Source organism: Gossypium hirsutum, chromosome A01, assembly GCF_007990345.1.
Source record: "Gossypium hirsutum isolate 1008001.06 chromosome A01, Gossypium_hirsutum_v2.1, whole genome shotgun sequence".
NCBI lineage: Eukaryota > Viridiplantae > Streptophyta > Magnoliopsida > Malvales > Malvaceae > Gossypium > Gossypium hirsutum.
Genome location: NC_053424.1, coordinates 16,194,900 through 16,219,191, shown reverse-complemented (window position 1 = coordinate 16,219,191; position 24,292 = coordinate 16,194,900). Strand labels below are relative to the sequence as shown.

Below are 24,292 nucleotides of genomic sequence, written 5' to 3'. Positions count from 1 at the left end.
TAAAAAAAACACATCTAAAGTAAGCTACCATAGCTTAGTAAGTTATAAGCATCAAAAACTCCAAAATCAATTTAATAGTCTAGTATCATCTAACTAATTCATGCTAATAGATCATTTAGTCAATATCTTACCACATTCAAGGCAATTTATTAATCATATACTCAATTTCAACTAAGTCCAATATGCATATGCTCAACCACAATATACTACATTACTTTCAACCACAAAATTGAATGCATTTAGCATTCCATCATCGTATAACATTAATATATTCGAGCACAAAGCCATTAAAACCAATCTATTATTATACATACTTTCAATTTATAATATCCATCACATAGAATCGATACTCACCTGCACAAACTTGAGCTATACATTATAGTTTTTCATCAAGAAATTTGAAGCTTTAATTCATTCATCCATTCCCGATCTACTCAAATAAATCGCACACCTAGTGCTAATGTTTACTCGAAAATATATATCGAGTTTGCACACTTAGTGCTCGATATTTAAACTCGCACCTTTAGTTCTCAATAACCACATTCGCACACTTAGTGCAAGATTCACATCCGTAATTGTTTATACTCGCACACTTAGTGCCTAAATTCCATTACTCAATACACATCAATTTAAATTCATCAATTCCCTTTGAATTCGGCAACATCAATCTTTCATGTAATTCAATTTGGCTCATATACTTAAATTGATTTAAATTTAATCAACAACAATAAAAAAATTTTCCTAATAACTTACCTCGAATATCGACGGACAGTTGAATTCGACTACTCAATGATTTTTTATTTTCCCTGATCCACGTCTGATCTTTTTGGTTCTTGATCTAAAAAAGTTCTAAATTAAGCTCATTCAAATATAATTTCATTCATTTAAGTCCAAATACACACAATTGAGCAATTTACCAATTTACCCCTAACATTATGCACTTTTACAATTTAATCCAATTTTCACAAAACACAAAATATGAAGAATTTACATATACATTTCTAGGGCCGAATGTTCACAAGGCTTATATAAGTCCTTCCATTTCACTAATTTCACAATCTAGTCCTTCAATTTAGTATTTTCGCAATTTAACCCTAAATGCTCAAAATTACCAAAAATCCCAATGCCAAAAATGTTAATCTAACACATTTATTTTATTTTCTAACATCAAACATAAATTTCATAAAACTATCAACAATGGCACTTCATGAATACATAATCAAATTTCAAAATTTCAAGCATGAGCTTTATAGTATTCAAAGCAACGATCTCAAAAACGTAAAAATTAATAAAAACCGAACTCAAATCACTTACCTAATTGAATTTGCAAGGACCGAAAATATCAAAGCTTAAAATTTCTTTTATTTCTCTTAGTTTCGGCCAAAAATAATAAGAAAGATGAACACTTTCATCTTTTATCAAATATAATATATTAATATGTATTAAAATATACCATAATGCCATAAAATATAATTAACAATTCAAGTCATTAATTCATGAATATTGGCTGACCACTAATTCCTATTTATGGCCAAATTGCAACCTTAATATTCCATAATATAAAAACAATCATAATTTGGCCCTTATACATTAACCCTTAAATTTTTCATTTTACGCGATTAAACCCTTTTTCATCAATCGACCTCCAAACACTAAAATTTTTAAACGAAACTTTCATAAAAGCAACTTCACACATTTTAAACATAGAAAATAATATTTAAATATTATTCTAACTCGGATTCATGGTCCCAAAACTACCGTTCTAATTAGGGTCAAATTTGGGTTGTTACAACTCTCCCCCTTTAGGGATTTTCGCCCCCGAAAATCTTACCGATGAATAGGTTTGGATAACATTCTTTCATCGAATCCTCAAGCTCCCAAGTTGCTTCCTCAACCCCGTGCTTATGCCATGGCACTTTCACTAATGAGATTTTCTTATTTCTCAACTCTTTCACTTCGCGAGCTAGAATACGGTTTGGTTCTTCCTTATAAGTTAAATCAGACTGAATCTCAATCTCGGATGGACTAATCACAAAAGAAGGATCAGATCTATACTGTAGGAGCATCGAAACATGAAAAACATTGTGGATCTTTTCTAGCTCAGGTGGCAACAGTAATCTATACGCAACCGGCCCAATCCGCTCTACAATCTCATACGGCCCAATAAATCTCAGGCTCAACTTGGCTCTGCGACCAAATCTAAGAATTTTCTTCCACGGCTAGACTTTCAAAAATACTCGGTCACCTATCTGAAATTCTATGTCTTTACACTTCAAATTTGCATATGATTTCTGACGATATAACGCTGCTTTCAAACTTTCACGGATCACTTTTACTTTCTGCTCAGTCTCTTTCATCAAATCAACCCCGTATATCTTGTTCTCACAGAGCTCGGTCCAGTACAAAGGTTATGACATTTACGACCGTACAAAGCTTCATAAGGTGCCATCTTGATACTCAACTGAAAGCTATTATTGTATGCAAATTTGATCAGGGACAAGTATCTTTCCCACATGCCCTCGAACTCAAGAACACAACATCTCAACATATCCTCAAGTATTTGAATGATTCGTTCGGACTAACCATCCGTTTGGGGGTGGAAAGAAGTGCTAAAATGTAATTCAGTACCTAGTGCATCTTGCAGTTTCTTCCAAAACCGCAATGTAAACCTCAGATCTCTATCCGAAACAATAGAAATAGGTACCCCGTGTAATCGTACAATCTGAGAAATGTATAATTCAGCTAGCTTATCGAGTGAGTAATCTGTACAGACCAAAATAAAGTGAGCCGATTCGTCAATCTATCAACAATAACCCAGATTGCATCTTTCTTTCTCGGTGTTAACAGTAAACCAGATATGAAATCCATCGTGACTCGATCCCATTTCCATTCAGGTATCAAAATCGGCTGAAGTAATCCCGATGGTACCTGATGCTCGGCTTTTACTTGCTAACATATCAAACATTTCGACACGAAGTTTGAAATATCTCTTTTCATACCGTGCCACCAGTAGTACTGTTTTAGATTATTATATATCTTCATGCTACCCGGGTGAATAGACAATCTCCTATTATGAGCTTCATTACAAATCATCCGAATCAACTCGGGATCCTTTGGTACACATATTCAGTTTCTGAATCGCAAACATCCTTCAGCATCAACTTGAATTTCTGAGTCAGCATTCGAATCACAGTGATCCCTTTTTGCTATCAAGTCATCATTAACCTTTTGAGCTTCACAAATTTCCTGAACAAATAACGGTCTCACTTTTAATTCTGCTATAATCGCACCATCGTCAGTCATAGCCATATTTGAATTCATTGCACGCAGAGCAAACAGTGATTTTCAACTTAGGACATCAGCAACCACATTAGCCTTTCCCGGGTGATAATCAATCACAAGCTCATAATCTTTAAGCAACTCTAACCATCGTTGTTGTCTCAAATTCAAATATTTTTGAATCATCAAATATTTGAGACTTTTGTGATCAGAATAAACATGACGTTTTTTACCGAACAAATAATGACGCCATATCATCAAAGCAAATACTATAGCGGCCAATTCAAGATCGTGTGTCAGATAGTTCTTTTCGTGCGGCTTTAACTATCTTGAGGCATAAGCTACAACTTTGCCTTCCTGCATTAGAACACAGCCCAAACCATTCAGGGATGCATCGCTAAAGATAACGAACTCTTTACCCGATTCCGATTGAACAAGCACTGGAGTTTTAGTCAACAAAAGTTTCAATTGGTCGAAGCTTTTCTGACACCTTTCTATCCACTCAAATCTAATATCTTTTTGAAGTAGCTTTGTCATCGGAGTTGCAATCATCAAGAAACCTTTTACAAATTGCCTGTAGTAACCAGCAAGTCTTAGAAAACTCTGAACTTCTGAAACATTTTTCAGGGGTTTCCAATCAAGTATAGCTGAAATCTTACTCAGATCAACCCGTATTCCTGATGCAGAAACCACATGCCCCAAAAAGCTAACCTCGTGTAACCAGAACTCACATTTACTAAACTTTGCATACAACTGTTTATCTTGCAAAGCCTATAATACCAATTTCAAGTGCTTGGCATGCTCGATTTTATCACGAGAGTAGATCAATATATCATCAATAAACACAACCACAAATCGATCTAAGTACTGTCTAAAGATCCGATTCATCAAATCCGTGAAAACAGGAGGTGCATTTGTAAATCCAAACGGCATCACCAAAAACTCATAATGTTCGTATCTCGTTCGAAAAGCAGTCTTATGCACATCAAAATCTCTAACTCGCAACTGATATAACCCGATCTCAAATCTATTTTCGTAAACACCGAAGCTTCCTTTAGGTGATCGAACAAATCATCAATGCGTGGCAACAAATATTTATTCTTTATGGTCACTTTATTGAGTTGTCAATAATCAATGCACATTCTTATAGTTTCATCCCTCTTTTTCACAAATAGAACTGGCGCACCCCAGGGAGAGAAACTTGGTCGCGCAAAACCTCTATCTGTCTGCTCCTGTAACTGGGCTTTCAATTCTTTTAACTCAAGAGGTGCCATTCGGTACAAAGTAATCGAAATCAGAGTCGTCCCCAGTATTAACTCAATACCAAACTCTACTTCTCGAATAGGCAGCAATCCCAACAATTCCTCAAGGAACACATCCAGATACTCGCACACCACTGGTACAGATTCAATCTTCTTTTCAATTACTTTACTATCAAGCACATACGTAAGGTAAGCTTCGCAAACCTTTCTCATATACTTCCGAAACCATACAGAAGATATCACTGCTGGTAAACCATTCAGATCAGTAGACTCAATTCGGATTATCTCATCATTCTGGCACCGCAAATTAATAGTCTTTCGTTTACAATTCACCACCACATCATGTACTGTTAACCAATCCATTCCCAGAATTATATCAAACTCATCAAAAGGCAATAGCATTAAATCAGCTGAGAAACATGAATCTTGAATCATCAGGGGGCAATTCTTACACACTTTATTAACTAATACACATCGGCCCAGGGGGTTTGATACCTGAATCACAAATTCAGTAGACTCAACAGGCAAAGTCTTACTGGATACTATTGTTTCACACACATAAGAATGCGTTGAACCGGGATCAATTAAATCAATTACACTAATATTATAGAGAGTGAATATACCAGTAATAACATCAGGGGATAATACCAGTAATAACATCAGAGGATGAGGCCTCCTCTCGAGCGCGAATGGCATATGCCCTGGTAGGTGCACGAGTCTCGAATTGAACTACTGTGTCCGAAGCCCCTCTCTGAGTACCACTCTTACCTCCCATGTTCTTGGGTGGTCTACCCCTGGCTACAGCGTCACTCGGTCTCACACTCTAAACATTATCTTTCTTAACTGGCTCTGGGCAATCCCGAATTAAATGATCTCGTGAACCATATATATAACAAACTCTATTGTTATACTTGCCCCAATATTCACCCACATGCCGTCTTCCACATTGTTGACACTTGGGTTTATTCGGTTGAGTATTACCAACACTGGCAATCGAAGTGGCTTGTGAACTCACTGGTGGTCGATCTCGTATAGAAAGTCTGGCAGTAGTCTTAAATCGGTTGCTATCATCTCGAAACTTCTTTGATGCCGACTGAAAAATCTTACTCGTTGATCTCTTGCGAAAATCTCTAGCTTCGAACTCAACTTTTCTTTTCTCTTTCCCAAGCTCTTCAGCTTTGCAAGCTCGCTCGACAAGTACTACGAACTCTTTTATTTCAAGTATGCCAACAAGTAATTTTATGTCTTCATTCAGCCCTTCTTCAAATCTTTTACACATAGTAGCTTCAGTCGAAAGACACTCTCGGGCATATCGATTGAGTCTCACAAATTTTCACTAATATTCAGTGACAGTAATACGACCCTGTTTAAGCTCGAGAAACTCTTTATGTTTCTGATCTATGAACCTCTGGCTGATATATTTCTTATGGAATTCAGTCTGAAAGAATTCCCAGGTGACCCGTTCTTTCACCTCAACCAAAACCAAAGTATTCCACCAATGATAGGCAGAATCGCGTAACAAAGACATCGCACATTTTAGACACTCATCAGGAGATAGTTCTTCAAATACTCGGATAGTGTTATCGAGCCAAAATTCAGCCCTCTCAGCATCATCATCATCTGTGGCCCTAAATTCCTGGGCTCGTATTTTCAAATTTTAACAACAAGGGGCTTATTTAATCTCACAAGATCAATGGTCGGAGGTACCACAGGCATCGGAGGTGGGTTATTCAAGTTTGGGGGTTGTTGAATAGCCGAATTTGTCTGCATATATTGAGTAAACCACTCGTTCATCATATTATAAAAGGCTTGTTTAGCCCCATCATCATGGTTACTGCATTCGGCCGAGAATCAACCAGCGCTGTCCCTTGCGCGGGAGCAGGCGCTACACTCTCGACATCATCCGTTACGGCTCGATCGGGATCAGGATCCATTTACTATACAAAAAAAACATTTCAAGTGTCATGAGTCATCGCACTATCACTGTATAATTTATGGCATGTATAGCTAGACTCAAACACGCTACGTTAGTCAGAGAATCAGCTAAACCGTAGCTCTAATACCAATCAAATGTAACGCCCCCAAACCCAATTCTGTCTCCGAAAGGGTTATGAGGTATTACCTAACGATCACAACAACATTAGAACACTCATATAGCAAAATTAGACAGTACAATACTATGCTACTAAGCCGAATTTATAAATAAATATATTTCTAATCAAAATTTTAAGCTTATAAAAAAATATGTTATAAAAACTCATGCCAATATAAAATTACAAAGTAAATTCAACATGTATATGCAAACATAGTATAATGTATGCGCATAACAAGAAAATATGAAAAGAATTCATTAATAAAACTAACACAAATCAGTGTCACGGTTCCTTTGGTCTCTTTTGAACCTGGTTAGTTACCAACTCATTTTCTTATACTTACTTACAAAGTCAATTGACCATTTTACGAATTCATTTAAAAACAAATAATAGTTTAAACCGAATGCCATCAATGCTTAATATTTACTCAACAAAATAAGATATATATATACTTAACAAAAATTATGCGCATGAAGTAACGTTATAACAAGACCAAATGTGCATCATTTCTCATCAATGTTTAAGCAAAATGACCATGTCCATTTCAACCATTTTGAATGTCTATATAAAACCATATATGCTCAATGTGCATACCAAAATTATATATATAATAAACCGAATATAAATACTGTAACACCCCAAACCCAGCCCAGACGTTATGACCGGATCCGACATGCCACATCGAAGCGTTCAAAATATTTTATATTGTTGATCCAGAAAAACTTACTTAGTATTTTAAAAGATAATTTCATTATAGGTTAAAGTGAATGGAAGCTGTGCACTAGGTAGGAAACCGGAAAGAGGTGGTGAGTCCATCGGACTGCTTAAGTACCAAGCTCCCTTCGGATCCAATCCTAGACATGCATACCGCCATTGCCACACTTTAACGTCATGGATATTTCTAGGAAACCGATTTGATTAAGTCATTTTTAGGAAAAGTGATTAATTTTGGAAAATACTTTCATTGCGGAAGCTTTGCTTGTTGTCGTGTTATTTTGAAATCAATTGTTGTTTTTGAAAACGCGCCCTAAAGCTATCCAATTTCAACAGTTAAAATAAGTAATACCTATCTTAGTAATACATATTAAAACCATAAAAAATAATTAAGCGGCCTTATTACAACTTAAAAACCCAAAACTTCAAACGTAAATAAAAGGATGTCCAGTTCACCAGAAGAAAATCAAACTTTCAGAATGGGTGGCCACTCCGAATTCCCTCACAGCTCCAAGCCCACTATGGTTGGGGATTACCTGCGTGGATGAAAATAAAAGGGGTGAGTTTGGGGAAACTCAGTGTGTAAGGAAAACCCATTCAAAGCCCAAGTCAGCTCAAGCCTATTGGGCCTAAGCCCATTCAGGTAACAGTGGTACTGGACCAGAGCCCTTTTCAGATTACAATAAACTGGGCCTTAGCCCCTTATTCAGATAACAGTATGGCCCATAGGCCCATTTCAAAATACATGCAACATCAATAACATATGCAAGCCCATTTAGGGAGACTACTCAACCCACCAACCACTACACTCCACCCGTACTAGCCATACACTCCATGTGGGGATAGCTTAACCCACCCAGCCCAACACTCCACAGTTGCAGCATTGCTGCTCAGTTAACAGTAAATTGAGGCAAAGCCTCCAGTACGTGGACAAGCCACTTTCAGTACTTCCTCCGTCAATATCCCAATCCCATGCATCAGATAATAACAACATGGCATGCAGTACATAACAACAGTCAAACATGCATTTAAGTCAATTTAACCTTAGGGGTATTTCGGTAATTTATCTCCTAGGGGTAAAACTATAAATTTTCCACTTTTAAAGGTATTTCAGTAATTTATCTATTTTAGGGTTTTTCATGTATATTCCTACCTTTCACACACTACAGAATCACGTACCGAGGGTTCTTACCGAATTGGGCCCGTTGGCCCATCATTCCAATTTTGGCCCATTAAGCCCAAAAATATCGAGGGCACAGAAATCATGCACTTTGCAGTCCAAACATTGCAGCTTACCAAAAACATTAATCGATTTACCTCACGAGCATTCGCACACTCGCAAATCTACAAAATACCAGTTTTCGGCATTTCGGCATTTCGGTTTTTGCCGATCTTGACTAAGAAAGAGGGTGTTAGTTACACACCTGTTTGCGACGATATGCTGACGAGATCCACACACGAACCGCCTACAATTGGATTACTAACACGTTAATCTAACTATTCAAATACAAACTACGTATTAACCCCTTACAATATTCGGCCAACTACACCTACAGATCATAGTAAGCTTATAAGAAATTAATAAGCAACTCATTAACAAATTTTTGTCAATGTTTACCACATAATCATAATTTCACTGCAAGCTGTCTTCCTGAGCAACAGTCACTAAATCATTTATAACTGGAGCTACGAAACTCCAAATCAAGTGCCATTAATTTTCCCTGAAAATAGACTCATATATCTTATATCCATAAAATTTTCAGAATTTTTGGTTTGGCCAATCAATACCAGATTTTTCTCAAAGTTTCGCATGTTTCACTGTTTGACTAATCTGACCACTCTTCATTACGAATCAAATTTCTCATTGTACAGAATTCAAAATATGTTCTAGTTTATTCCATTTGAAACTAGACTCATTAAGCTTTAATTACATAATTTATGTAGCTTCTAACTCATCTCCCACAATTTATGGTGATTTTTGAAAGTCACGTTACTGCTGCTGTCCCAAGCAGAATTATTACCAAATCACTCTTTCACACATAACTTGCATGCATGTTTTTTTTTAAACATGTATATCACCAATCAATCATCACATATCTATGATTTTACTTAAGTATAATCTCCATTTCATCATTTTAAAGAACAACATATTAGTCGATTTTTCCCCTTAGCATCTAAGCACATGCATGCTGATTTGTTTGGCTCAACTTCACATATCTTCCATTTTTCATCAAAAGAACATGAAACAACAACAATTTCCTTCATTTTAATTCATGACCAAATGCTCACAACACAACCAAAAACCAAAATATGCTTCAAGAGTTAAGGTAGAATCAAGAAGAACTCATGAACATCAAGATAGAAGCAAACTACCATGAACTTACCTTCAATTTTCTTCCCCAAGTGACCGAACATTCAAGAGCTTTCTCCTCTCCTTTCTCTTCTCTAACTTTAGGCTATGATGAACAAAGATGGACAAAACTTTGTTCTTTTCACCCCTTTTTCTTTTAATAAAATTTCATATTTCATCCATTTAATTCTTTAATACAAAAGACATGAAATTCCAATCATGGAACATTTACCTAACCCATTATCATGGAACATTTACCTAACCCATTATCATGAAACATTTACCTAGCCCATTATCATGGAACATTTACCTAACCCATTATCAATTTGTATCAATTTGTACCATAAATTATGGATATCAAGTGCACATTTTGTCTACAACAACATGATAGCTGGCCACTTCATGTAAAATGGGAGGTTTGTCATGCAAATCCTCCTATTTTGCACTCCTATTTATTTGGCCACTTCAATTTAGCCTATAGCATTTTCAAACATTTTCACATAGGTCCTATTTCATAATTTCACTCACAAATGACAAAATTAAAGCAAGAAATTTTGCCAACATTCACAGAATTCCCGAAAATTGGGGCGTTACAAATACCAATTAATAAGCTTAAAACATACTCGTGCTTGCCATTACCACCGAATATCAATATACAACCCACAATTGATCAAATTATAAGTATAAATATTTGATCATCAACCAAGAACATATAAAACAACTTACTTATCACAACATATACATATCATGATTAAACTTACACCACCATAGCATATAATACTTAGACTCGATTAATGCTCATTATTCCATCATATTCAAATTTTACCAAACTAATATTATAACCCATATTGATCATTACGATAATCAAATACGCATAGTTTAGGTATCACAAATAAAGGCAAACTCAAACCACAACCGAACATAACCAAACTTTAACATGTAAATTAAGTCATTTTCGCATGACTTAACCATTATACATATATGAAATTTAAACATCTCCAAAAGAGTTATTAGCTTATACATGCCATAAGTACCAAACCAACTTTCAAAAGTACCAAAATATTGAAGATAATGTGGATGACTGTACTAACGATCCCTGAGCACGTAATGATCTCCAAAATCTATAAAATAGAGACAAGAAAAAAAACACATCTAAAGTAAGCTACCATAGCGTAGTAAGTTATAAGCATCAAAAACTCCAAATTCAATTTAATAGTTTAGTATCATCTAACTAATTCATGCTACTAGATCATTTAGTCAATATCTTACCACATTCAAGGCAATTTATTAATCATATACTCAATTTCAACTAAGTCCAATATGCTTCTGCTCAACCATAATATACTACATTACTCTCAACCACAAAACTGAATGCATTTAGCATTTCATCATCGTATAACATTAATATATTCGAGCACAAAGCCATTAAAACCAATCTATCATTATACTTACTTTCAGTTTAAAATATCCATCACATAGAATCGATACTCACCTACACAAACTTGAGCTATACATCATAGTTTTTCATCAAGAAATTTGAAGCTTTAATTCATTCAACCATTCCCGATCTACTCAAATAAATCGCACACCTAGTGCTAATGTTTACTCGAAAATATATATCGAGTTTGCACACTTAGTGCTCGATATTTAAACTCGCACCTTTAGTTCTCAATAACCACATTCGCACACTTAGTGCAAGATTCACATCCGTAATTGTTTATACTCGCACACTTAGTGCCTAAATTCCATTACTCAATACACATCAATTTAAATTCATCAATTCCCTTTGAATTCGGCAACATCAATCTTTCATGTAATTCAATTTGGCTCATATACTTAAATTGATTTAAATTTAATCAACAACAATAAAAAAATTTTCCTAATAACTTACCTCGAATATCGACGGACAGTTGAATTCGACTACTCAATGATTTTTTATTTTCCCTGATCCACGTCTGATCTTTTTGGTTCTTGATCTAAAAAAGTTCCAAATTAAGCTCATTCAAATATAATTTCATTCATTTAAGTCCAAATACACACAATTGAGCAATTTACCAATTTACCCCTAACATTATGCACTTTTACAATTTAATCCAATTTTCACAAAACACAAAATATGAAGAATTTACATATACATTGCTAGGGCCGAATGTTCACAAGGCTTATATAAGTCCTTCCATTTCACTAATTTCACAATCTAGTCCTTCAATTTAGTATTTTCGCAATTTAACCCTAAATGCTCAAAATTACCAAAAATCCCAATGCCAAAAATGTTAATCTAACACATTTATTTTATTTTCTAACATCAAACATAAATTTCATAAAACTATCAACAATGGCACTTCATGAATACATAATCAAATTTCAAAATTTCAAGCATGAGCTTTATAGTATTCAAAGCAACGATCTCAAAAACGTAAAAATTAATAAAAACCGAACTCAAATCACTTACCTAATTGAATTTGCAAGGACCGAAAATATCAAAGCTTAAACTTTCTTTTCTTTCTCTTAGTTTTGACCAAAAATAATAAGAAAGATGAACACTTTCATCTTTTATCAAATATAATATATTAACATGTATTAAAATATACCATAATGCCATAAAATATAATAAACAATTCAAGTCATTAATTCATGCATATTGGCCGGCCACTAATTCCTATTTATGGCTAAATTGCAACCTTAATATTCCATAATATAAAAACAATCATAATTTGGCCCTTATAAATTAACCCTTAAATTTTTCATTTTACGCGATTAAACCCTTTTTCATCAATCGACCTCCAAACACTAAAATTTTTAAACGAAACTTTCACAAAAGCAACTTCACACATTTTAAACATAGAAAATAATATTTAAATATTATTTTGACTCAGATTCGTGGTCCCAAAACCACTGTTCCAGTTAAGGTCAAAATTGGGTTGTTACATAAAATACATTAAACTAAAGGTAGAAATGCCTTACAACCAAGGTACAAGGATTGAAAGTGCAAATAAACCGAAGCTACATTGATAACTAACTTAACTAACACTAAGAACATCAAGAACAAGAAGTAAATGCAGAAATCCAAACTCTAAACTAAGAAAGAAGAGAAAATGAAAACCCTAGAAAAAGTACATAAAAACTAAGAGAAATATAAACTTAAAACTAAGCTAATATGTGTGTGTGTGTGTGTCTCCTCAGCCAATTTTGGCTATTTAGGCTGACTTCTAATGAGTTTTTGTTACCAAAAATGTCTCTACACGGGCCATGAGTGATTGGTGGATTGGGTGGACAAAGACTACCCTTTTTGTCCAATTCACGATGTTGATTTTGTGATTCTCAAAAGAGGATATTGTGATACCTCGAGCAGTTTTAAGCCTTGAGGTCTTCTTTGTAAGGTGGATATCACCATACCCAAAGTGGATATCACAACACCATTAAAAGGTAGTCTCCAATTTTTAATACTGTTAGAGGTATCGCGATCCCAAGGTGTGGATATTGCGATACCCTTTTCTTCGATTCTGTTCTTACTTGTTTTCAACCTTCAACATGTCCCTACACCACTCAATCACACATTAGGCCTTTCAATGACACTATTGGCCAAATTGTGTCACAAAATGAGCAAAAATAATACATTTTCACTTATTAACTTAAAATCTAAAAATTACAAAAAATAATGCAAAAGAAGTTATTTTGCTTGAGAATAAGCTTATTAAGTACACCGAGAAAACCTAATTTGCCACACCAATTTATGGTAGATCATTTCCACTCTACGAGAAGATGGTTGCATTGATGACCCATCTCGATAAAACAATGATGTGGTTGGTATTTGTGACACTATTGGAGAGTAATCATACGGTGTCGCAAAACTCAAAGATGTCAGTATTAACTCAGGCATCGACACTAGCATCAGTGATGATATATGCGTCGGCTTAGCATTTGCTTCGGTATCAATATTGTCATAGAGGCATAGAATGCGGGGGATGGAGGAACCCTGAAATATGTACTTGCGGAAGAGGTAGAAGCAGAGTGCTACAGTGGTGCATAGTGTGGTTCTTGTGAAAAAAATGAGGTTAGTGAAATGAACAGTAATAAGTGAGTGAATTGACTGGGATGTGGTGACTGCATCAATGACACTTGTTGTGTTAGAGCCGGTAACAAACCTGCTGCCTGACCGCATTCAAACCTACGCTGCTAGGGTGATCATTGTAGCCTCTTCTGACAAGGTTGGCTACTTCTCGCTCCACTGACAACAGATATGGCTTGCTGGTGACTCTGAACCATGAAAAATATTCTAAATAGGTTGTTGTGTTCGATGAGAAAGAGGGTTTGCACATGGGTAAGAATTCCTTCCTACAATCCCAAACATCAATAAAATCCTTATGGTATTCTCACCAATCCTTGCCGGTCTTCCCTTGCAGATCCAACTTGTGCAATGCTTCCATATCTCGCGATGGCAACGAAATTTGTTGCCTCTACCCAAACTACCACTTTACATGATCCGATTTGTGCATCTCTATCGTTTTGTAGACTATTAATGCATCTTTGCGTCTCATATACTTTGAACGGCAAAAAAACTCTAGCAGAATGCATTCTATGATATCCGGATCAGCGTATGACATCCATTCAAATTGTAGTGAACAATTGTAAATTTTGTTATGTATGAAATTTTAAATTATAAACCGTTGTGTAATTATTATAGGTTTGAAAAAAATCAATAACTAACCTTGACTTCCGATCATTGATCTAACTTAAGCAGGATATCTTCGAGTTGCTCCGGTAGTCTCACGTAACTCAGCCCATGATTCCACCTATTCAAGCAATATGTTAATTTAAACACATAATAAATAATACTTACTATACAAACTATGTATTTATTATGAAATGATTTTTACCTTGTCACCAATGGGAACGTATATGAGTTGTTCACTCGGGGACATAAAAATGGTAGTCGCCATCAAGCTTATGACTGCAGCAAGAGCAAACAACCACCGATTGACATTTTATCCGGTTTTGTCACCCGAAACAACTCCTGATACAATGTGACCAACATGGTTGATTCCCAACTGAGTCGTTTTCTTTCTTTGAAGTTGGCTAGGCATAGTAGCCACCTTATGTGCACCAAATTTTGAGATTTAATGGGATGCCCCCGATTAACCTGAAGATGAATGCTCGAGCGTATTGTTCTTTGACGACATCAGGTGCATCCTTAGAAAGATCTTTGAAATTGGTTTCCAACCACTTAATATGTATCCGGCCACCGTAAAACCTATTTGACACTTTCCCCAAAAATGTCTCACAAAGATCCTCTTTACCAGGAACGACTGTTGACCCCATGACGGCTGGCCCATCCACCGGTAAACTGAGTTTTAAAGCTACGTCCTCGAGTGTGATTGTACACTCGTCGCATGGAAGATGGAAAATGTGTCGTTTTCGTACAACATAAAACCATGACAGTCTATACCACTTCAGTATAGCTCATACGAATTAAGATATTTTTTTCGATAGTAAATCGGAACAATAAATTTTAGGCTCCATTAAAGTGTAAATTTTGATTAATACTAGTTATATCGATTGGTTTTGTCCGTACTAGTCGGCACCAAAAGTTGAAATTTAAAATATATTTTAATTTTATTTATAATTTATTTGTAAAAATTTTATTTTAAATTTAATTTTTTATTATTTATTTTGAATTTATTGAATTATGAATTGTTTTTTAAAGATGATTTATGAATATGGATAGTATAGGATGATTTCGTTGTTTAATTTATGGAATAGTTTTGTTGTTTGCTTCTTTTGAGTTTATTAAACGATGGATTGTAGTTGTGAATATTTTATATAATGGAAAAGTGCATATTTTGGTATCTTATAATTTATATAGGGTGAGACTTGAATTCATGTCACTAACTTTTTTTAAGATTTTTACTTTTATATTTGAATAAAAACTTTATTTTTTTATAAATATTTTATATTTGAGATTTATTGAATCTTATAATTAAATATTTGTAAATACTTTTTATATACATAAATCAATAGTTTTTTTAAAAACCAACAACAAATCAAATACAGTACACTAAAACATATGGATATCCATACCTACCGGTGTTTTAGTGTTTGGCTATGGCTTTTCTCTATCCTAAACTATTTACCTTTACTTTCAACTTGATCATCTCTGTCCCAAACTATTACCGGTTCAATTTTAGTTTAGTTTGTAGTTGATAAGGTTAGAGAGAGCTTCACAAGAAAATTCATATGGAAGGCGAAAGATGAGCAAACTTGAAAATAAAAATCATATTTGGAGTTATTGATTTATTTATTGCCGAAGTTGAATAGAGCATTTTGATGGTGGGGAAGTGTAAGATGAAAAATGTAAAACAAATACTGAATCTGGAAACATGATGTTTATTTTCATAATCTGGAGATATAACTTTCCCAAATTACAAAAGCAGAACAGAATATTCTGCAACTACTTCCAATCCCATTCCCAAAAACCAATTTCCTACCCTTTCTATGACAGAATCCAACATCTATCTTCTCTGCCAACTAAAAACAAAAACAAAAAAACACAAAAGAATCATATTTTCCAACATGCCAAACATCCATTTAACTGCACAAAATAACCCTTGTCAACCCTAGAACCAGGCATGAAACAGTGAAGAAAAACAATGTCACAAAGTCCCTAGCAGACCATTTCCTCACAGCCTTGGCTTCCACCCTCAAACTCTTAGCCCTTCTAAGAGCATCCACCTCTTTCAACAAATCAAACTCCACTCCTTTCTTCTTCAACTCCTCCACACACTTACCCAACAGCTTCCCATCCTCTTTTTCCCTTTCCAGCAGCTTCTCCAAGTGCCCTTCCACATCGGTTTTATACCTAACAGCCCAAATGATCCCCATGGAGCATAGTAAAGAACATAGAGATGGGATCCAAGACCTGTGGCAGGCACCCACAGGAGAGTCCCGGGAAGAAGAGTTGAAGAGGAGGAGAAGAGAAATGGAGTGGAAGAGGAAGAAGAAGATGTAAAGCTGCGTGATTTCTTTACGGACGGAGTCGATTTGAGTCTCCTTAAAGGATATTCTGTTGAGAATGAGTTCTTCTTCTTTCAGCCATTGTTTCAAAAGCAACCTGTGGGTTGGTGTTTCCGCAATTTGGTGAAGTGGGTGTGGTGGTTTTGGCAGAATGATTGATGGGTTTGAGCTTTGATCCGCCATTGATCTGTACAAGAGAAAGATGGAGATTTCAAGTGAAAATGATGAAAAATGTTGAAGAAAGAGAGTGTTTTGAAGGGAGAAATAATGGATTTCGGAGTTCTTTTCTCTGGTTTTCCCCAACGGTCGAGAGAATTTTTTAATTTAAATGCTTGCAACGGTCGACTTGGGAATTTAAAATTTCTTAATTATTTTTCAGGAATATCATTTGGCGGTGATTGGAACGTTCAGGAGCGTGTGACATTTTGCCAACGTCTAGTTTTAACAACTATTCAAATTGAGGTAAGCACAATTACAAAATTGTCCCATAAAAGTTACTATATCTCGAACTTGACACTGCGCAGAATAAAAATTTTATGTTATTCCATATTTACGGTTTTGCCATTTCGATTTTGAACTCCGTCATCGCCCATCTCCTCTAATATAGTATATAAATTTATTGTAAATAATTTTTTTCTTTAATAAATAATTAGTATTTAATGCAAATCATTTAATAATTTTTTTTATATCTTTAATTATTGATTTATGTTTTTATTTAAATAATTGTTTTATTTCAAAATAATACTACATCAACCCATTTTAAATTACAAAATGATAATTATTAATTAATCATATAAAATATCTTTTGTAATAGGCCAATTTTAGCCCAGATTAAAATAATAAATAAAACTGAATAAATAAACAATCCAGGCCCAAGTCATAACCCAAATTACAATAGTCCATAGCCCAACAACAAATTTGACCCAAACCTAGCCTAGAAATACAAGGCCCAAATGGCCCAAAATTAAAACACTAACAGAAACCCTAAGGTTTCTCCCCCTTGCGCCGTAGCCAAGCCCCAGCCTCCATGCGCCCACAGCCACGACCGCCTCGCCTCGTAGCTTCTCCGTACCTCCGTACGATGCCAGCAAATGCCATACCTACAGAGAAAACAAACAACCACAACAGCACAAAGAAGTAACAAAAAAGCTTGTATTTTATTTATTTATTTTGGTTTGGCTATAAAGCCAAAGAGAGGAGAACTGTAATTTTTTACGCGTATTGAATTAAAAAGCAACCAAAAATTATCAAAAGGTGATTTTCAAATGCTTTATACTTTCTTTCTTTTCAATCTGTTTTCTTTCTGGATTTTGCATGTAGTTTTAGCATAAGAAAATGAAAAGGAGAAGGCTTACCTTCGCGAACGAGCCATCGGAGTCCTTATCTCCTTCGTCGAAATCGAAGCTTGAGATGGGATTGTGGGGCTAAAATCGACAACCGTTAAGGCTAGGTTCTAAACGGGGGGAGCCACTGCATGCCATCATCCACCGATTATAGTGGTGGAATGGTGGTTGGACGGCGGACCGAATGAGGGAAAACATTTAGGATTTTCCATTTTTTCCCTTTTCTTTGCTGAAATGTTTAAGTTTTTTTAGGATTATTTTTTTTCTTTTTATAGACGACACGAAACGACGCCGTTTAAGGCATGATTCAATGGCCTTGAAACGACGTCGTATAAGTCTCAGCTGACCCAACCCAATTCAGTGCCTCTAGGATTCGCGTGTTTCTGTGGAGAGGGGATATTTTTGCAATTAGTCCTTCTTGTTTGCATTGTTATTTGATTGAGTCCTTTTTTGTTTCTTTCGTTTTTTATTTTTTTTCCTGAGATTTGTACGCAGTTATAATTTAGCCTATAGTTAAACACTGCATTTTGGAAGCTGGAATATTTCCAGTTTTGATCCCTATACATTCACACGCATTGCGCTTTAGTCCTTGCTGGTTTATTTTATTTATTATGTACCCCTTTTAGTTTAATTTTATTTTAATTGAGTCTTTTTAATTTGTATAATTCATTATATTTTTTAAATTCATTTAACATTCATTTTTGTAATTTCTTTTTTTATATATATTTTGAGTTACTTTGATAATTTTACTTTGTTCTTTATAAAATCATCATCTTAAAGTTCCCTTTTATATCATATTATTTTAAAATTTTGTATAATATTTCATTTAAATGTTCTTATATATTATTATACATATATAGTTCATGATAAAGTTGATTTTATTCTATTTATTTTATTAATTCCATGTTATATTATACATATAATTTCTTCTAAATCTATTTATATATATGTTTTTTTAAATCTATTATGTATATAGTTCATTCCCTAATAACATATTTTATTATACATTTTTGTTATTTAAAAACCTTACATATTTTATATATTATTTAAATTATTTTTTTATTGTATGTATATTGTCAACCTCAAATAGATGTATCATCTTTTAAAATATCTTGCACATTATTTGATTCGAATTTCTTCTTTTTATAACATGTATTTTAATAATTATTTAGGTATTATTAGTTATTTTATTTTATTTTATGCATGTAAATTATTTCAAATTTTAGCATGTATTATCCATTTGCAATTTTTTCATATAGCTTTTAAATTGTTTTGTACCATATTGGCTCCTAGTCTACGTATTGTTTCACATGTTATGTGTAGTTTTTAGTTTTCATGTTGATTCATATATTATCGTTTTATATTGTCTATTAGACTTTTGTGGTACTTTCTTAATTTTATTTATCTATGTATGAAAGCTTGCTATAGTTTTTGTAAGGCCCAATTTTATGCCCAGGCCCGAATATTAAAACAAGATAAACAACAATCCAATTACAAAGGAAAATAACAAGCCTAATGTAGCCCATGGCCCGAAACAAAAATTAAAAACCCAGCCCAGACAACATTAACATCTTCGGCAGAAAGATGCCCCCAAACCTTAGCGCCGCATGCCTCGCGTGGCCTCCTCGTCTGCCACGCCCAGCTCTCCATGCCACCATGTCGGCCACCTGCTCCTCTGTACCACCATGCCTCTGTCACCTCCATTGTGCCCATCCCATGCAAAGAGACAGAACATAAACAATAGGAAATAGGATGAAAAGGGGTTATAAAAACCCGAATCAAAAATTGTATCAGGGGGGTTTTTTTTTCTTTTTTTGTTTGTTTTCTGGCATTTTAGAAAACAGAAGCTAGAATTTTAAAAAAAATACATAGATCTCAGTACTGAGATAGCAAGCATTCGGGAAAAAGGAAAGGCAAATGGAAAAGGTTACCTTTTTTTTCATACATTTTCTTTCGATTTCTATATACATATCTATACCTCTTTTTATTAATATAAACCTAAAATCTATACATTCTAAGACCAAGAATAAATAACAAAAAATATATAAAAATAAAAATAAAAAATTTTACCTGCGGTGGCCGGCGAGCCTCCGGTGGCCGTCCGGTGACCCCCCCTTGGCCGGAAATCGCTCCGAGCTCCCCTCTCCTCTCTCCCTTTTCTTTTTTTTCCCTTTCAGCTCTACAAATGATTTTTTTTGAAAATTTTTTGACTTTTATAGGGGGTCAAAACGCACCGTTTTGGACCCCCAGTTTAAACAAATAAAACGACGTCGTTTTGAACACAGGTCGGGTCGACCCGACCCGCACCAGGGAGGATCCGCGTGTTTTTCTTTGGAAGGGCTAATTGCACTTTTAGCCCTTCCGCTTTTTCGGGAGTTTACAATCAAGGTTTTTTTTTATTTTTAATTTGGCTCCATGGTTTCGCCCCGAATTCATTCTGGTCCCCCATGCTGCGCAGCGTTTTAATACTTGGGTTTATTGCGCTTTTGACCCTCCAAGTTGCACGCGTGTTACAATTAAGTCCCTTTTCTTTGTTTTCATTTTAAATTGGCCCTACAACTTTGTTTTTAATTCAATTTTAATCCTTTTTTTCGTTTATTTTTGTATCTTTATTAAATATCCTTATTATTTTTATATTATTAGTATTATTAGTATTACTATTATTATAATTATGTACTAGTGTATATTTTTATTACGTACGTGTATACACATATATTTTTTTCGTATTTAATATTTTTCATTTCACTTTATTTTAATATTTTATTAATTTTATGTTCGTTTCTTTTATATTCCAATGTTATTATTATTATTATTATTAGTTTATGCTTTGTTATATATTTATATATTTATAATATGTATATATACGTACTTATACATACTTAAATATATTTTTCACATTTCATAATTCTTATATACTTACATATATTTATGCATATTTTACATCATATACATACTTATATATTCTTTATACTCTTAAAATGCTTTTTGTATATTTCACATATTTTATAATTCACATACATATATTTTATATTATCACGATTTGTAAATATATAAATACACATTTACATTTTTTTATAATACTTACCGATTTTATATATATGTACATACTTATCTATGTTTTCATATTCTGTAATTTATATATATTTCTTATTTTATGGCTTTAAATTATACATGCATATATATATTTTTTTACATAATTGTATTTATTGTCATCATTGTTATTTGGTGTTTGTTTATTCATCCATGTACACTTGTGCTTTTTCTAAAATGTTAGTTCTATTTATTTATTTGTATGCTTTGTTTATGTAATCGCCTCGTCATTTCATTTTGCCTATTGTATTATTGTTACTCACTTTGCCTTGCTCACCTCGTCGTATTCGTTATTATTTTTGTCAAGCATTAATACCAAGCATCAAAAGGAAAATCTTTCTAAATAATGCAATATTTCGCGTTTGGAAAATCGAGAAAACGTGCCCTAACGTGCTGGGTTTCGATTTCTCGTTCCACTAAATAGCCAAATATCCCCTTAAATCTTCAAAGTATGGTTTCATTAAACTATAAGATGATCTTGGTTTCGATGGTTTAGAGTATCGTGTCCTAACGTGCTGGATGTGATATTCCTTCGGAACAAGAGAATCTTATATTTCAATTCACGTTATCAGAGTTTCTTTTAAGGATCGTATTTTTTTTAAAACTCTTCAAATTTTCAATTTTCGACACTAAGACACTAATTAATCAACTAGGTACCAATTTTGGGCGCATCGAGGGTGCTAATCCTTCCTCGTGCGTAACCGACTCCCGAACCCATTTTTCTGAATTTCGTAGACAAAAATCGTTGTTTTAATAAAATCTAAATCGTTTATTAAAAACAACCGTTTTACGAGGTGACCCGATCACACCTCATCAAAAAAGATTGGTGGCGACTCCCATTTTTCGTTTTATTTTCAAAATCTAAGTCGACCCCGTTTTCATCCAAAAAAAATGGTGTCAACAGCTTGGCGACTCCGCTGGGGAACAATAAGAGAGTCAAGCCACGTGTTGATTATTTCTTGTCTTTTTGTTGAAAGTGGAAAATTCGATTTAAATTTACGATCCTCTCATTGCATCTCTTTTGTTTTGAGTTATATTTTTTTTATCGTGTTCTGTATTTTATTTTATACCTCTGCACATTGCATTGCATGACCGCTGGTCATACCATTTTAAGTGGGAGTGAGAAACTACGCCTTCGTGAGGTTTTCACCTCCGCATGGGATAGTGAATCGCTTCCGGGATACATCCGTACCTATGTCTTCGTGAGATTTTCATCTCCGCATGGCCATAGGGAAATGTATTCCCCTGAACTGAACTCGGTCCGCATGAGCCTACAATGGGTAAGGATCGAGGAATCTGCTGGTTCAGGTACCCTTACTTTAGAACCAAACCTCATGTAGTGAACCTTAGGAGCTCACCCTAGGTAGAACCACTTCGAACCCCTAGTATTCACCCAAATAGGTGTTCTATTTATTCTTGCTTGCTTTTGCTTTGTACTAACATGTTTTCCTTTTGTCACGATTGCATTGCATTTTCATCATAAAAAGAGGTGTTGATTCACGTTCAATTTCTAAATAGAGAGCTTGTCATAAGAAAATGGGTTTCTTGATAAAGTGGATGACGATACGGTTGTCCTAATACGGTCCGAGAAGATATAACAAAAGAAGGATGATAGTTCAGTAGAGGACTATACGACTTTGCCTCGTTGCCTGAAGACTCAAGATGATAAAGATTATTCGAGAACCGCTAAACTTTTTAAAGAGAAGCCAACGAGCATCACAAGGATGAGTGAGTAACGAGTCGCGGCCCAGATGAAGAAAAAAGAGATAGAAGGGATGTCCCTTTTGAAGAGTTCGGGAGATTTATCTTAACGCTCGAATGAAGAAGAGGATCGAATGTCCCCGCCTATGACGGCAAAGCCTTATATATATCTGCTTTATGTAAATAGATTTGTTTTCTATTCCAGTTGTTCTAATAGAATTGAACCAAGAATCAACGTTTCTTTTGGCATTCATTTCATGCATTTGCATTACATTGCATCATATGCATTAGACTTTCACGAAGTGACCCTAACTAGGTAAAATTATTTCAGTTACCCTGGAAACCACCAAAAATCTAATCAAATATCACTACGGTACTCGTCGCCAAACGAAAGCAATGGATCAAATGTTGGAAAGATTGGAACAGTTGCAACGAGAGATGCAAGATCAGATGCACGAACGACTGAAAAAAATCCAGCAAGACATGTTAGAATCCCAGAACACTGTGATGAACCAAGTAAAGCAGTTATTGACTGGAAGGAATGACAAAGGAAAAGGCCCTTTAGTTGATGCTGGGGATGATCACGATGACCCTGCCTATCCTCCAGGTTTCACCTCAACTAACATCCAAGCGCAACCAGAGGTGTACCCGCAGAGGGCACCTGTTACCATTAGATCCCAATACCAGGTCGGTGCCCCAGCATCGATGAACTTTCCAATAGGCTCGGGTTCTAATCCCGGTGATAATCCTACCAACCCCGTGTTTCCTGATCTTGATAACATGGCAGAGATGGAGAAAGCGAAAACGGACTTGTCAAAACAACTTGAGGACCGATGTAGATGGCTAGAGGAGAAATTTAGAGCCATGGAGAACACCGACTACCATTGTGGAGTCGACGCCAAGGACTTGAGTTTGGTACCTGATCTAGTACTCCCTCCCAAATTCAAAATGCCGGAGTTTGAAAAGTACAACGGGACTAGTTGTCCTGAAGCTCATATAACTATGTTCTGTCGAAGAATGACAGGATACATCAACAATGATCAACTGTTGATCCACTGCTTCCAGGACAGTCTGATCGGGTCTGCAGCTAAGTGGTACAACCAGTTAAGTCGCGTCAACATCCATTCATGGAAAGACTTAGCACAGGCTTTCATAAAGCAGTACAACCATGTGACAGATATGACACCCGATAGAATCACATTGCAGAACATGGAAAAGAAGCAAAGTGAGAGCCTTAGGCAATATGCCCAAAGATGGAGAGAGGTCGCGACACAGGTCCAGCCACCTCTTTTAGAGAAAGAAACCACGATGCTTTTCATCAACACTCTGAAAGCACCGTTCATTAACCACATGTTAGGAAGTGCTACCATGAGCTTCTCAGATGTAGTGATGTCTGGTGAAATGATTGAAAATGCAATAAGAAGTGGGAAGATAGATGCGGAAGAAGGC

General features: G+C 35.0%; 1 protein-coding gene and 1 long non-coding RNA gene across 2 annotated transcripts; both read right to left on the bottom strand.

Moving 5' to 3' along the window:
* Positions 1-16,062: 16,062 nt before the first annotated feature.
* Positions 16,063-17,079, bottom strand: LOC121228863 (uncharacterized). The gene has a single exon (XM_041111873.1). The coding sequence runs from the start codon at positions 16,890-16,892 to the stop codon at positions 16,284-16,286; it is 609 nt and encodes a 202-aa protein (XP_040967807.1). The 5' UTR covers positions 16,893-17,079; the 3' UTR covers positions 16,063-16,283.
* Positions 17,080-17,512: 433 nt separating this feature from the next.
* LOC121228860 (uncharacterized) lies at positions 17,513-18,295 on the bottom strand. Its single transcript, XR_005926404.1, has 2 exons — positions 18,065-18,295; positions 17,513-17,809 (listed from the first exon to the last, which is right to left on the bottom strand). It is a non-coding gene; the product is annotated as an uncharacterized lncRNA (long non-coding RNA).
* Positions 18,296-24,292: the final 5,997 nt, after the last annotated feature.

Bases quoted from the DNA above. Each gene is read 5' to 3' on its own strand.
- LOC121228863 (XM_041111873.1), bottom strand. From the start codon at position 16,892: ATGGCGGATCAAAGCTCAAACCCATCAATCATTCTGCCAAAACCACCA.